The 15389-nt window shown below is 41.1% G+C and overlaps 1 protein-coding gene across 2 annotated transcripts in view; it reads right to left on the reverse strand.

The window, feature by feature from the left end:
* trpm4a (transient receptor potential cation channel, subfamily M, member 4a) overlaps window positions 1-15389 on the reverse strand; it is a 58754-nt gene that overhangs the window by 17772 nt on the left and 25593 nt on the right. For both annotated transcript variants that reach the window (XM_042504388.2, XM_088090976.1), the window contains 8 exons: window positions 10612-10676; window positions 10142-10381; window positions 9428-9530; window positions 8927-9045; window positions 7409-7711; window positions 5183-5284; window positions 4554-4682; window positions 2404-2533 (listed from right to left, as the gene is read on the reverse strand). In XM_042504388.2, coding sequence (XP_042360322.1) covers window positions 2404-2533; window positions 4554-4682; window positions 5183-5284; window positions 7409-7711; window positions 8927-9045; window positions 9428-9530; window positions 10142-10381; window positions 10612-10676 — 1191 coding nt within the window. The remainder of the gene's footprint in view (window positions 1-2403; window positions 2534-4553; window positions 4683-5182; window positions 5285-7408; window positions 7712-8926; window positions 9046-9427; window positions 9531-10141; window positions 10382-10611; window positions 10677-15389) is intronic.

Here is a 15389-nt window from a genome sequence, read left to right on the forward strand (position 1 = left end):
GAAAACTGAAGCACCTATAGATATGATTGCAATTTGACGTGTGTTTGGGTTATGATTTTGGCCATTTTTGCACCTTTTTTTGTAAAATAAATTTTTCTTAATAACTGTTTGATAACCTTGATGGAACCTGAGCATTCATGTTACAGCCCCAGCTAACCCCCTCTCCTCATGCTCACCCTTCTTGTAGCTCTGTTTTATTCTAACTAGAATGTGCAGTTCCTTGCCTTGGATTGGCTCCTCTTTGTTAAGTGTGTGCTTTCCTCAAGATGAAGACTGAGATTGGAGCAGCATTCCATCTGACTCCTCCAATCAGAGACCATAAGACTCTACAAATGCCTGGTCAGCCTGATATCCATGGTGGCGGCTGGATACCCTCCGCCCACCAGAATGCCTCTCATCACTGTGTGCCATGACATTGTTACTCAAGATGTTATTTAGTATATTTAGATTTGATTCAACCTGTATTAAGTCTGAAGTACTAGAATAACCTTTTGTGGGACTGGGCTACGGAAATTAGTTTTAAAAAACTGATTGCACACATGCAGCATAACTTTTTACACTATGCCTGCTGTTTGTTGGTTGTTTTTTCGTTTCCAACAAGCCATTTAGGACAGCTTGTTGAGTTGAACAGCACTCATAAGTGCTTTTCCTTTATAGTTTGCCTCACATTTTGTTTGTCATGGCAATCCTTATTTTCTGTGTTAATAGATAACTTAATTTTACCGTCAACATCAGGTTTTATGTTGCTTCCCTTGAGTATTTCCCCTCTCAAGTGGATCAGTGACCAAACACAGTGGCCAGATATTGATTATCCAGACATCTAAACAGTTAAGTTTTGTCTATAAATAACCAACTCACTGATAGCCATTTGATCTGTGTATAAAACTATAGTTGCAAGCATCACAGAGCGAGTTGAAGCAAATTGCAATCTTGACTTGATACGACATTCACGAGCACTTGAAAACATACCATGTGCATGAATTGCTTCCATGTTAGAGATTTAGTCATTCATTCATTTTTCATAGATAGTAGTGTGTGTAGTTTTAGTGCAGGGGATAACAACTACATAGTGCAAAAAAAGCACGGCATTTCTAACATAGTGCATATCATAATGTTTCTTTACACATATGGAGGGAGGTCAGGTTTGACCTCTGAGGACCATGAAAAGTCAAATCCAAGATGGCCACCAATCCCTCGTGTATTCTGTTGTTCATGTTTTGTTTTTTAAACCAAACAGTGCAAAAAAACCCCAAAAAAGGTACCAATTGCAACTACACTGGGGATGCCTGTTCTTTTGGTAAGACTTTTGAGATCACTGTAATTAAAGAAAATTCATTAAGGTCAAAGTCAAGGTGAAATTATGTTAAAAGCATAAGTTTGAATATTCTTTTTCTGATACATTTATTTGATTTTGGACACAGGATTAAACAAATGCAACAAAGAGACACTGTGCAAAGCCTAGTTTATTTTAATACTATATTAACTGTGATGATGATGATGATGATGATGATGATAAATAGACTACATTTGTATAGGGCCTTTCTAGTTTCCCAACCATTCAAAGTGCCTTTACACTACATGCCACATTCACCTATTCACAGACATATATACACTGAGCTTATCCACTGTTCTATTTCATTTAAACACACTTGGTAGTGTGGTTTTATTACGGTTTAAGTCAGTAGCAACCTAGAGAATTGAGACTGAATTAATTAATTGGCAATATTTTCCCTTATGTATAAGTGGTACCTCGAAGTGAATTTAATGCAAGCTATTTAAAATAGTATAAATGCTAATTGTTTTTGATAGCTGAAGTTAAGTGCAATCACTCTACATCACCCTAATCACACATTTGTGCATTTACGCTACATAAAATTGAGTCCACGCCATAAACTGTACATGATAAACTGTACCTAAACATCTTAATCGCCCCCTGGTGTCTGGCTACAGTACAGGTCATACAGCCTGCCCTTCCATGTAAGTGAAAGGGACAAGGGCCAAAGTAAGAACTCAAAGATGGTTTCTGTCACTGAAGGTAGTTCTTATCACCCTGTTTGTGCAAGTAATCGTTTTGATGGTAAGTTTGTTTTTAATGAGTCATTCGATTCTACAGAAAGGGGATTTTCTGCCATGATTAACAGCTGTGTCAGCCAGTCCCTGAACTCACATTCAATGGGGCTTTTCGTAATTGGCAGAATAAGTGTTTTAATAGGAACCTAATCACCGCTACTGCAAAGACTTGGCTCTGAATGACGTCACCAGCGCAAGATGGCAGCAGTCGTATCCAAGATATTTTGGCCTCTCTTAAGCATAGCGGGGGTAAGAGGGGACGCAAAGTCCATCTTTATATAGAGTCTATGATCAACACATGCAAGGAACAGAGCAGCTTGTGGTCTGACTCACCATGTGCCAGGTCTTCAAACTTCTGTGCCAGTTCCTTCATGGCCAGCTTGCTCTCAGTCTCACTCTCAAGCTTAGAGAGCTCTCTCAGCATCTTACAGCCCCCCAGAGCACTCAGCACCGACTCCCCAGCCTAATAAGGAAACACACAGACATTGGTACCAATAAACTGCTGTTTAAGCAATAAGGACTTTTTTGTTCATTCACGCGCTTTTCATTCTTCATTTATTGATAGTTCTAGCTGTGTTCATGCATATGGCATACATTTTGTCAAATTATGTATTTTTGTTTAATCTGTGAATTTCCAGCTCAGCTCCTACAATAAGTCTAAAATACACTGTGAAAACAAAATTTTTACATTCAGACTGTTAAGGTCGGGTTAAGGTTCTATTGAATTCCACTCAAACTGAAAATTTTGATCCCACAGCCATCAAAGCATAAAAACACACATTGTATTCTTACTGGGTGTAATTCTGGGCTTTTGACTTGGAATTTGTCATTTTGACTATTTTCTACCTGATGATGTCATTTTTACAATATTTGACATGTGGATAAAAGACATGCTATTTCCACAAGGTGCACTGTCACAATCAATGTTGCTGCTTATTGTGATGGTTTTGGTTCTTGGGTTTTTGGGTGGCTTATATTTTTGGGTGGAATTTTTGGGACTGTGTTGTTTGTGTGCTGTGGCGGATCTCCCTTTTGTGGCTGTGTTGCGGGGGCTGGGCATGGCTTCCGGGTGCTGGAGCTCACGGCACACTTCCTTACCTGCGTCTCATCAGCAATCAACCCCGGCATATATTCTCCACCTTTACTCAACTCCAGCGCCACATTGTTTCCACCTAACACGTGGTTAGATCAGCCGCTTCACTTTTGTGATTTTTATTGCAATTAGTGTTAGTCTATTGGTAACAAAGAACTTCTTGTGCTTACTGCTTTTTGTGTGTATTTTTCCAGTGCCTTCTCCCGTGAGCTCCAGCACCTCACGGCCTAGCCTCTCGCCTCAGTGTTCCGCCACTCGCTTCCCCCCACCACTCTGGACTCCACCACTCTCCAGCCTCACCAGCCTTGCCACCCGCTTGGCTTCTACCCCACCAACTACCATTATCCACACATGGACCCAGCAACCCCAGACGCTATTAGGGATGCCCTCTCCAGCCAAGGAGCCCTCATCGGTTGACATGATGACATGCTTCGTGGAATTATAGACTCTCTTCAAAACCTCAACACCCATGTCTCCCATATCACCGCTCAGCTCACGCAGTTAACCCACCAAGTCTCCATTCCCTGTGCTCCCAATCCCGTGAGTAACCCACCTGTTTCAGTTTCACCGTCTCCCCTCCCCTACCCTCCTAGAAAACCCTTTGTTCCACCACCTGAACATTATGCTGGGGATTTAGGTTCGTGTGGCCGGATTTTGCTCCAATGTTCGCTTGTTTTCGACCAACAACCATCTAGTCATCCCTCTGATAAATCCAAAATTGCATATGTAATGAATTTACTACGGTGTAAAGCTACTCAGTGGGCAGTCACATTGTGGGGGAGGGGTTCCCTGGTATTGTTATCTTTTGCAGATTTCTCTACCAAGCTCTACCGAGGTTTTTGATCGTTACGTTCAAGGTCAGGTGGTTGCTTATTTGCCCTTCGTCAGGGCTCCAACTCCGCAGCCCAGTTTTTCATTGATTTCCGCATTTTGGCTGCTGAAAGCAGGTGGGATGAACCAGCTCTCATTGGGGTTATTTGTCAGGGGCTTATCGGAAGAACTAAAAGATGAGCTGGCTTCTCGGGATGAACCAAAAAATGAACTTAATCCTTAATCAAAGTAGAAAATAATTTTAATATGTAATATTTTTGAAAGCTTGAGCTTGAAAAGCACAATTTGTGCCAGAGCGATACAAGTGTGTGTAATATTAAAGCGAGCCCTAAAGGTTAGGAAACTGTATTTGATGGCAACTTTTAAAAAATGGTACTTTTGTGACCTAAGTGAAGTTTAGTCTTGTGTGCTGCTGCTGATGCTCATCATTCTGTTTCTCACAGCAAGTTTAAACTGTGTACTAATGTCGACAGTGTCATTTGAAATCAGCCAATGTATAAACCTTTCAACTCTAAAATCAAATGTCTTGAGCTTGGAGAATATTACAGTCAAATCTCACCATCTCCCAGAAGTACACAGCCATTTCAGTGCGGCTCTGCAGGACAGCCCAGATGAAGAGGGCTGCCCAGGGTGAGAGGCAGCGCTGGTCCCGGTACATACACTCCCCCAGCAGCATCTTATTCACTTGCTGAGGGTCAGACAGACATGACAAGAGTTACCATTGAAGGAGTCAGATCTGAACAAATTTAATTATTGCATTATCTATATTTAATTATGCCAGCAGCTTCCTCTGATGTTCTCAGTCATCCCTGTCTCTCTTCTGGTATGTGAAGTATGACTTCATCAACAGCAAGATAGTTAACAATAAAACTACTAAATACGTTTAATAAATAATAAATGTACTAAATAGTAGACTTTTGATAGTTTAACATAAAAGACCACTCCACCAATAAAATCGAGCAGCAGAACCTGAGATATCCACTGCATCCATTATTTGTCCTTCTCTAAACCTGTTGCTAAATCATACTGCTGTGTTTTAATAGCAGCTAATGGAGCTTGTAGCCTCACACAGAGATGAGGAACAGGTGACAGGTATACTCACTACTTTCTAAGTTCAAAAACCCAGATTTTCTTTATTTTGTAACTCCAAAAGCCACAGAGGGAGCCTGGAGTTCCCCACTCACTGACCTTGAGAGCCTTCCTGGTGTTGGTGCTGGGGTCCAGGCCCAGGGGTCCATAGTAAAAAGGCTGACAGACATCACCTAACAGGTCCCACAGCAGACGGGACACCTGCAGCATCACCACACACGTCACTAAAACTACATATAATGACATTTGGTGTAAAACAGTCAAACAAAGCCAGAGCACTAGCTGTGTTTTAAAAAAGTTAAATACCTTTACATGGTCAGAATCAAAATCTGCGAACAACATTCAGAGCATATCTATGATTCAGGGATATCTGGATCAAGTTGTTTTTTTTATGCCCCAATCCAGATCTGAGTCATTTAATACTGAGTATTTGCTTATACCAAATCCCAATCTGATACCTCTATTTTCTATTTAACCAGATAATTTAGCTGCATAGTGCACACTTTAACTACTTCAAGTTATTACAATTTATTCAGTGTATCTGCTTGACAACTGAATAGGCCTAAAAATGCGATAAAAACCTTCTTTAATCTTGTTGGCCTTGCTTTATTTGTCCCTTCAAGAGAGCTATTCTCCAGTGTTACTTGCTTCTGTCAGCTTTTGCCTGAATAACATGAATGAACTGTATTCCATTGAGTGTTTTTTTAGTCATCTATTCAACTACATTAATGAACGACTCTTGTTGGCCTTTCACGTACAGGGCTTTTGTGGCACTTCTGTTGCAGTGAATGTGTTGACTGTGCACCACTATCAGTCTCTCCTACAGTTTGCAGTCACAGCTAAAAAGCCCATTTGCTTTCTGTAGTTGCTGCTTTTGCAGTACTTTTGACCTAAGCTCCAGATGCCAAAAGTCACCTGCCACAGCAACATGATACACAGATGGGTGCTTTCAGTGAGAACGCAGCTGAACAGAGCCTGTTGCATCCATATAATCAGGTTGAAACGCTGCCAGTAACAAAATAATATCGGGAGCTTAAAGAACTGGGGCGGACAGGATGGGCAGTGGACGGGTCCAACAAACTGCACACTTTCATGCGAGAGTTTGCATGAAGAGTTTGCTTTCTGTCTGAATAGGATATTTTTTCCTACACTTCACCATGTGCCCTTTTACCCTAATCCAAACCATCTGTACCAGCATGTGCTTTCATTGACATCCTGCTGTTGGTTGCCATGTGCTTTTGTTGCCTAAACATAACCACATGCTTTGATAGCATAATCCCACCAAGTGCTTTTGTTGACATCCTGGTTGCAGCATCCTAGAACTTCAATTGCAGACACAGAAGTATACACAGAAGTCCGCTGACAAAGCAACAACATGTGACAACTTGCGATGAGAATGTGTTGGCAAAACACAGACTCTCACTGAGCTAAAAATGAAACAAGGGCTCATAGATTCAGTAAAAACAGAAATAAACAGTCTCATACTACGATTTGCTGGCATTTATGGTGTGAGGTGTTTTGCTACAGGCAGGACACAGGTTCTGCACTTATACACACCAAAACTCAACAAAGTGGAGGAGACAGTTGGAGAGCTGATGACAGATGAACTCGTTGCATCGCTGTGCATAAAAGCTTTGTGAGTAAAAACACCAGTTTACGTAAAACAACAGATCAGATTGGGCTGTATGAGCTGAATATAGACAATCCCAGTCAGTTAAAAAAAATGCCCTGATCAGCCCTGATGCCAATCTTTGATATCGGATCGTGATATCCCAAATTCAGAGTCTGATTCTGGTTATCTGCGTGCAGCTATCAACGTAGAGGTGGCTGAAATATCCGAAAAAATATTCAAAATATAGGAAAATATAATAATAAAAATAAAAGGAAACTTAATTTTCTTTTTTTTCTGTGATAAAAAAAAAGAAGATAAAACGTCATTATTTAATTTTCTGAAACCAGAAGCTGTCATAAGGAAAAAAAGTGCATGGGCTCAATGCATGGGCGCCAAAATCAAATGAGTGTAGTTAGAGAAGTTAGGAGTGAAGACTGAACTGTTGCTTTTTCAGCTCTTTTTCTGAAAGGGAAATTCCAAGACCAAAGGACACACTGACCAGGAATGCACAACATATAAAAGTAATTACCATCATCACATAGTAATTATCAACATAGTATATCACCAGCATCTACACACACACACACACACACACACACACACACACACACACAAACTGTACATCATTAACAGTATAATTAAAGCTGCTGTTAATCCAAGTGACGTATTCCTTCTCGCTGACCCTCTCCCCATCCTCCCCTCCTCTTCTTTACCTCGTACAGGCTGAGCTCCATAGCTGAGGCGGGTCCAGTCAGTGCACTCTGAGGACTCTTCAGAGGTCCTGTCACAGCTCTGTCCAGGTTAGGTAGGGATCCAGCCAGGTCCTGCCTCTCGCTCAGATGCCTCTGGAGCAGAATGTATGCCAGTGAGCTGTCTGACAGCGAGCGGTACAAGCTCTCCAAGCGTCCGTACGTCAGGTAGTCCAGGATATTCAGACCATTCTCACAGAAGAGACGCACAAACTGGGGCTTGTCGTTGATCAACGCATCTGTCATGGAGTTCTCGAGGTCATCATACTGAAAATACATGATCATTTCAGCATTATGTGATCAAAGCATGCAGAGATAGTCTTTCAGGCACTTCCTGTAGCTTAAACTCTAGGTTTGTACTTTCGCTCTGCATTGAGTGTCTGGCACACTGATCAATTTGTGGCCATGAAGGTGATCAGACCAAAAGCATAGTTAGCCAAAAGAAATTATTAATTTCATATCTTTACAAGCTAGACGTCACCTGCTCCTACAATGGAAATCCCCTAAACCTTCCTCTGTTTCACAGTGGCTCAAAGACACTGTAGCTGTGTCGAATATCGTCCCCTATCACGGATATTGTGCACTATATCATGTGTTCGCTATTTTGTAGTGATGTTCGATTTCTCTACTGTTAATTTCATCCACCATATTGTGCTCTATAAAATGTCCACAATGCACAGCAAATTTGAGTGTACACATGAAGTACATTACATTCAATTCCCATCTACCACAATGCAATGCGGTTGTGTATTTTTGGGGGGAAAAAATTCCAACCTAGAGTCCGAAATCTCGTTTGTTTATTCCCTATATAGTGCACTATTTAATACACACTATATAGTGAATAGTGATTGAGTGAATGAAGAGACAGTTTCGAACACAGCTTGTGTTTTTTTTTCTCAAACTTGTTACAGTTGTTGCCGTTGCAGTTGCATTTAGATGTGCTTTTTTCCTGTTGTTTTCTCCCTTCATGTTTTCCCCCCTCCTTTTCCCTCACTTGATCCTTCCCTGTGTGTCCTCTCTGTGTCTGCTTCTAATCATCTCATCACTTGCTGTATATAACCATGGACTCTCCACCGCTTCAATGCCAGATTGTTCCATCTCTACCGGTGACTCTTGAGCCTTCTAAATATTTTTGATTGCTAGTGTTTTCAACCTTGTGCTTTTTGCCTTGCCCTGTGTTTACTTTGTCTTGTGTGTGCCAAGTTCTCCTGCGTCCCATGCCACCGCTACCACAACCCTCCATTCCAGTCAAGCCTCTGGTCCTCCTCACCACGCCTGTCCTCGTCTCCATACTGTCTGCCCCCCCCCAACCCCCACCCTTGTCCAGCCTTCATCTGCACTTCCATAAATTCTGAAATACTTCTTTGCTTTTGGTAAAAGCTGCAAAATTGCACTCAGAGGTCAACAATGTTTAGCACCAGCTGATATAAATGGAATTGAACAGAATGTTTTAAACATGTGCAAAGGTGTCCTAACTCTGACCTTCCACTGTATATCTCCATTGAAGAGCTCCGACTTGGCGATGTCCACTCTGTTCCAGGCCACGGCCAATTTCAGCTCCTCAATGTACTCACTGGCTTTACTGGACACATGTTTACTAGCTTAACACACACACACACACACACACACACACACACACACACACACACACACAACCATTTACACTGAATGAATAAAACTGTACAGTGCTGCGATTTTCATAGTGTTAGTGTGACAAATGACAATGCAGTAACACAGTCTTAATTCATATTTGATCAGCGCTGCCTTGTTTGACAGTTTGACTACACCACATGATTGACAACTGTGTTAAGACTGCTCAGAAGTGATTGGTTGTTTTTATTCACATGCAGTAAGGCAACTGGAAACACTACAGGGCAACAGAGTAGGCAGAGGAATATTTTTTGATTATCCATCTCATTTGGTGCTGTTTAAATATCGAAACAGTTTCTGCTCTTTAACGTTATCTTTTACTTAGTCACTTACCTCTAACAAGGGCTTTGAGGAGAACTGTATCAAAATCATCAGATCCCTCCTGTTCTCCATGGAACACAGTGATGAGTTCTCTGTTCTGATAAATACTCAGAGTCTGGACACACAGAGGGACCAAACAAATCAATCAGTATTTTGGACAGTTTCATTTTTACATCACAGACATATAGGTAAGCACACAGACTCTGGGCAGATCAAACAGACTGTTTTATGGATTATGTTATTGTTATATTAGCCCACCAGGTCTCATCTAATTCATTTCACCAATAAATAATGTTAGGGTTATTAGAGCTTTTTAACATGAAATTCTTACTGTTAAATCATCAAATGATTCCGGCACTAATAAAAAGCAGTAAACCTATCCATCCATGGCTTTGTTGCCTAATCATAAGCATGTGCTTCTGTTGACGTCCTGGCATTGGCTGCCATGTGCTGTTGTTGCCTAAACACATCCATGTGCTACTTCATCCCACCATGTGCTTGTCTTGACATCGTGGTAGCAGCATACTGGAACGTCAACAGAAGGTGCAGAAGGATACCTCATTTGTAATATGTAGACATGGAAGTCCACTGCAACGCGGCAACATGTGGCGACTTAAGACAACATGTTGACCCCTGAAATTTGCGCACACACACACACACACATACACACACACACACACACACACACACACACACACACACACACAAATGTGCTGTCTGACTCACACTGTCCACCAGTTTCTCCAGTTCAGCTTCAGCAGGGAAGTGTCTCCGAACTTTTTCCCGGACTTTGTCACGGAGCTCTGTGGTGAAAGCCTCAGCAGCCTCTCCCTCTGCTGGATAGGAGGTGGGACTGAGAGGGACAGAGAGGAGACTGTCCAGCAACTCACTGACAAGGTCTGCAGCTGGACCAGAACCAGCAAGAACCAGCCAGGGTGTAGCTTTCCTCAGAGACGCATCTAATCTCTAGCAGGGAATACATCAACACAAAGTCACTGATGTTCTCATTAATTTATAGTTAATCTGAGTGTCAGTTAAAGGCCTGTCAGTGGCTGGTACAGTTGTAAAGCTCAGTGGTAAGGCCTTATTTTACCAGTACCACCTGTGCAATGCCAGTGTGGCTGAAACATTTTGGTAAAATTCAAAAGTCTATTACAGTGTATGTCGAGTGAACATGTATTTGACAGTTTTCTTACCTCCAGCATACCTGCGTCTCCTGAGATGAGCATGCACAACACAGGAATTTCAATACTGCCACTGCCTGTTATTGGCCCAAAGTAAGAAGTCAGAAGAAAAAGACAGAAAAGAAGAAAAAGATCAGAAATGCTCTCTCATAATATCCCAAAACCTCTTCTAGAGTGTACTTTATTTCTTATTATTATGTAAACTGATAGCAGTAGGTTTTTGTAACTTTTCATCTTCAGTCAAAATTGTCTAGAACCTTACAGCATGCAGGTCTCTTTGTTTTGGCCTTTATTTGTCAAAGTTAGGTTTGCTGGGCATGGAGCAGTATAAGCTGTATAACCAACAACCATTTATTTATGAGGGCATACAGTGGGATTTGCTCTACAACTATTACCTTCACCAGTACAGGGCAAAAGAGTACTACACACAGTCAAGCCACAGACACATTCTGTTGCCCCATGGTCCTACACTCAGAGTCACAGTTATACACTGTACTGTCATATAACATTGAATTTGAATATTTTAATGTGACGTATCTTGGAGCTGTCTGTTTTCCAAATCACAAATCCTCTGACATGCCAGTATATGCTAAAATATGTGCATGTATCCAAAAAGCATTCTTATTAGTCCTTTTCAGACATGCACCTCACTCTGTATGTTATGGCAACTTTAGATGTCAGGTTTAAAAGTCCAGAAAGAAGAGTCCAGCAAAATGCTTCACAAAATCACAGGAGCTAAATGGAGATTACAGCTATGTTCAGTTTAGTTTGGTTGGTTGGTTGGTTGGTTGGTTGGTTGGTTGGTTGGTTGAGTTGAGTTGAGTTGAGTTGAGTTGAGTTGAGTTGAGTTGAGTTGAGTTGAGTTGAGTTGAGTTGAGTTGAGTTCAGTTCAATTTCTAGTTGTTTTTTTTTCCATTTTGAAAAGATGCGGATGGTACCAATGAAATTGTTCCTTACTATCTCCATTTTTGGTCCCCTTCTGTTGGAAACCTAGCACACTGATCTGGTACTAAAGGGTGAAGCTAGAAACACACAGTCCATTGATTGGTCATTAAAGAATCAACACTCTGTGCTGAGGGCTGAGCTGTGGTTGCTTTAACTGCTGTTCATACTGTGAAATTAATTAATGAAATTAATGAATTGAATTATTGGGTATTATTGAGACCAGAGTGAGGCAACTCACAGCACTGCTGACAGAAAATTAGCTGAGGCAATTTATTGCACAAATGAGAGTTCCTCTTGGTTCATTACTGTCAAAATCACCACTGTATGGTGAGAAGTGGAGAAAGGGACTTCAGAGCTCTCAACCTTGGAGTCATATAACTGTTCAAACACTGTGGCTCTGTCATTTATACTGATTGAACATGAACCTTATCCAGTTTTGGACGTAGATAAAAAAAAGAAAAAAAGAAATTTAGTTAGTTAGTCAATCTTTACTGTCCCCAAGTGGGCAATTTGTGTTGCAGCATAGTACTTGACATATAAAGACACAACAGACACCAGAAAGAACACAGAACAACAAGCTCAACAACACTACATCAATGACAGGCAAAAACATCAAAGCCACAATAAATTCCACACAAAAGAAACACCCTCTTGTGCTAGTCGCATTGCAATAACAAAAGTAATGCCATCTCCATAGATTTAAAAAAAAAATAGCGAGTCAAATCTAAAATACATCGACATAGTAACAATAATATATAGTCAACCAACAGCATAACATCTGGGTCAACATTATCCACAGTGAAATACAACAAATAGAAAAAGCCACTAATAAATAAATAAATGTGTGCAGTGTGTGTGTCTACCTCCATTTCTCTGCATTAAGGAGGGTGATGGCTGTAGGGGTGAATGAGTGTTTGTATCTGTTGGTCTTAACTGAGGGGAATCTGAAATGGGTACCAGAGGGGATGGACTGAAACTCCTGATTAGGAGGGTGTGAGTGGTCTGGAAGTATGGGATTTGCCCTCTTCACCACCTGACTATTATACAAAACAGACAAGTTACTGTGCTGTAAACAAATGATTTTACTGCTAATGTGCACTATTTTTAACAGAGTATTCTTGTATTTAGTGTTCATATTGCCAAACCAACAGATGAAAGAACAGGTCAGAAATGATTCAATATAAGATTTATAAAAAAGGGTCATCAGGGTTTTGTCAACACGAAATTTAGGGAGTTTCCTTAAACAGAAAAGTCGCTACTGACCTTTTTTGCAAGTCATCTTGTATCCAAGAGAAAGTCATCACATGTCCTTTGTCTTGGATACATTAAGATTGAGAAAGGAATTTTTACACCAGTTTAAAAAATAATCAGTCACAGGGCCGTGGCTAGATTCATCATCATGGAGGAGATGGACGATAACTGTGTCATCTGCGAACTTCAAGATGTATCTGTTTAAAAACTGGCTCCTGCAGTCATCAGTATACAAGAAGTAAAGAAGTGGTGAGAGGATACACCCTTGAGGTGAGCCAGTGGATGAAAACATCAACCATGGCATACCCCCATTCACCCTCACTCTCTGAGATATGTTGGAGAGGAAGTCCAGAATCCAGCCAGCCAAATTGGAGTCAACACCAAAGTTTTTAAAAAGCCTATCCACCAACAGGTGGGGCTGAATGCCGTTGTACGCTGACAAAAAGTCCACAAAAAAGAGCTTAGCATGCGCTTTGCTGCCCTCCAGGTGTTTAAATAAAAGATTTAGTTGTGTGATAGAGGCATCTTGGACCCCCTGCCCCATCCTATATGCAAACTGAAGGGGGTCAAGGAGGTGTTGTGTTTGAACCAGAAGTTTTAGAAGTTTCTCAAATGACTTCATGACCAGGGAAGCAAGAGCAACTGACCTATAGTCATTTGAAACCTTGGGATGGTTGTTTTTAGTGACAGGGACAATGATAGACTGTTTCCATATTTTTGGAATCCTCTGCTGACAAAGTGATAACATAAAAACAAGATAAAAAATGGGACCTAGTTGCTCTGCACAACAAGAGAGCAAACAGCTCCCAGTGTTATCAGGGCCAGGGCTAGTCTTATTTTTGAAGTGCTTGAAAGTGTAAACTCCAGAGCGCTCATCGAATGCAGTGACAGAAGAAGAGTGGGAGAGATTGACCATTAAAAATTTAGATCCCTTGGAAAAATCATTAACATCAAACCTGAGATAAAACCGATTGAGCGCATCAGCCAGTGACTTATTGTCAAAACAATCTAAAACCACTTTTTTCCTACATTTACTATCTCGGAGACCAGTAATAGTTTTCAATACATCCTATGCCGAATCAAGGTAATTACTACTAAGTTTTTCCTCCACTTTTCCTTTATATATCTTTTTGGCTCTCCTAACCTCAAATTGCACATCTTTTTGCAATCTCTTAAGTTCAGAGCGGTGACCCTGTTTAAAGGCTTGGCTCTTTTACTTACTAACCCAGGGCCTGCTGCTAGGGTAGATTTTTACAGTTTTATCAGGAATCAAAATATCCTCACAATACGACACCCATGAGCTGACAACATCTGTTAATTTATCAATATCCCTACTAGAGTCAACAAACACATTCCAGTCAGTGCAGTCCATGCATCCCTGCAGAGTCAATGAGGAATCCTCTGTCCAGTTCTTAACCCGCTTAGTGAGCACTTTTCTCCTCCACTGAGCAGTGCGGCACATCGAACTAAGGTACACGCAGTTGTGGTAAGCTGTGCTCAGTGGGGGAAGTGGTAAGGATTTGTATGCACCTTTAACTGACCCAAAGCACAGGTCCAGAGGCTTATTATATCTTGTTGGGCATGTGACGTATTGATTAAAGTTCCTCAGAGACCTAGACATGGTGCAGTTATTAAAGCCGCCCAGAATGATGTTGGGAGAATCAGGAGACAGGGACTGAAGTCTATGCATAACATGCAAGAGGGTCTCCGCAGCATCGATCTCATTCACCTTAGGGTGAATGTTATGCACTGTAACAAATAACTGCGGGAACTTCCAGGGCAGTTAATGAGGATGCAAAGACACTGTCAGCAGTTCCATGTTCTTAGAGCACAGACTCTCTTTTTTTTTTTACACCAGCGTTCATTTATGTAAAGACATACCCCACCTCCGCCTATCTTTCCGGTCAATTGAGCATCTCAGTCTGTGTGTAAAGGTGCACCAAATCCATCTATTACCAGCTCTGAGTCCTGGTCCCACTCTGCCAGCCAAATCTCCATCACAACCAAGATACATGCGTCTCTGAAGTCATGACAGAAATGTACATGTGCCTGAAGCTCATCAAACGTGTTGCATTTTCATACTATTGGATTCAATTGGCTTTAGTCAGTGTGTACATAAACCCACACACTGCTTCAACCACACCCTGGATCTGGTCCTTGCATACAACATTGAAATTTAAGATTCATGAGTCTTCCCTGAGAATCCTGCTCTGTCAGACCATTATTTAATAGCTTTTGATTTTTTTTGTTACTCGATTACACACCTCTCAGCAACAGTGACTAGTAGATGTCTGTTGGATAGTGCAGTAGCGACATTTAAGGAACTGATTCCTTCAACATTGAACTCATTACCATATCTCAATGCGACTGAGAATGCTTTTACTAACGTAAGTTTTTTTCAAATTGGTTGTCTTGTTGATAGTGCTAATGGCTGACTGCAATCAGCTCTCGACTCTGTTCCACCTTTCAAGAGGAAAATAATGAAACAAAGAAAATTAGCTCCATGGTTTAACCCCCAGACCTGTAAATTGAAGCAAATATCGCGAAAATTTAAAAGTAGTTTAATTAGTGCACGCATTTGTTACTTCTAGATG

The sequence above is a fragment of the Plectropomus leopardus genome, chromosome 18, assembly GCF_026936395.1.
Source record: "Plectropomus leopardus strain MGB_pleo_1.0 chromosome 18, ASM2693639v1, whole genome shotgun sequence".
NCBI classification, from domain to species: Eukaryota; Metazoa; Chordata; class Actinopteri; order Perciformes; family Serranidae; genus Plectropomus; species Plectropomus leopardus.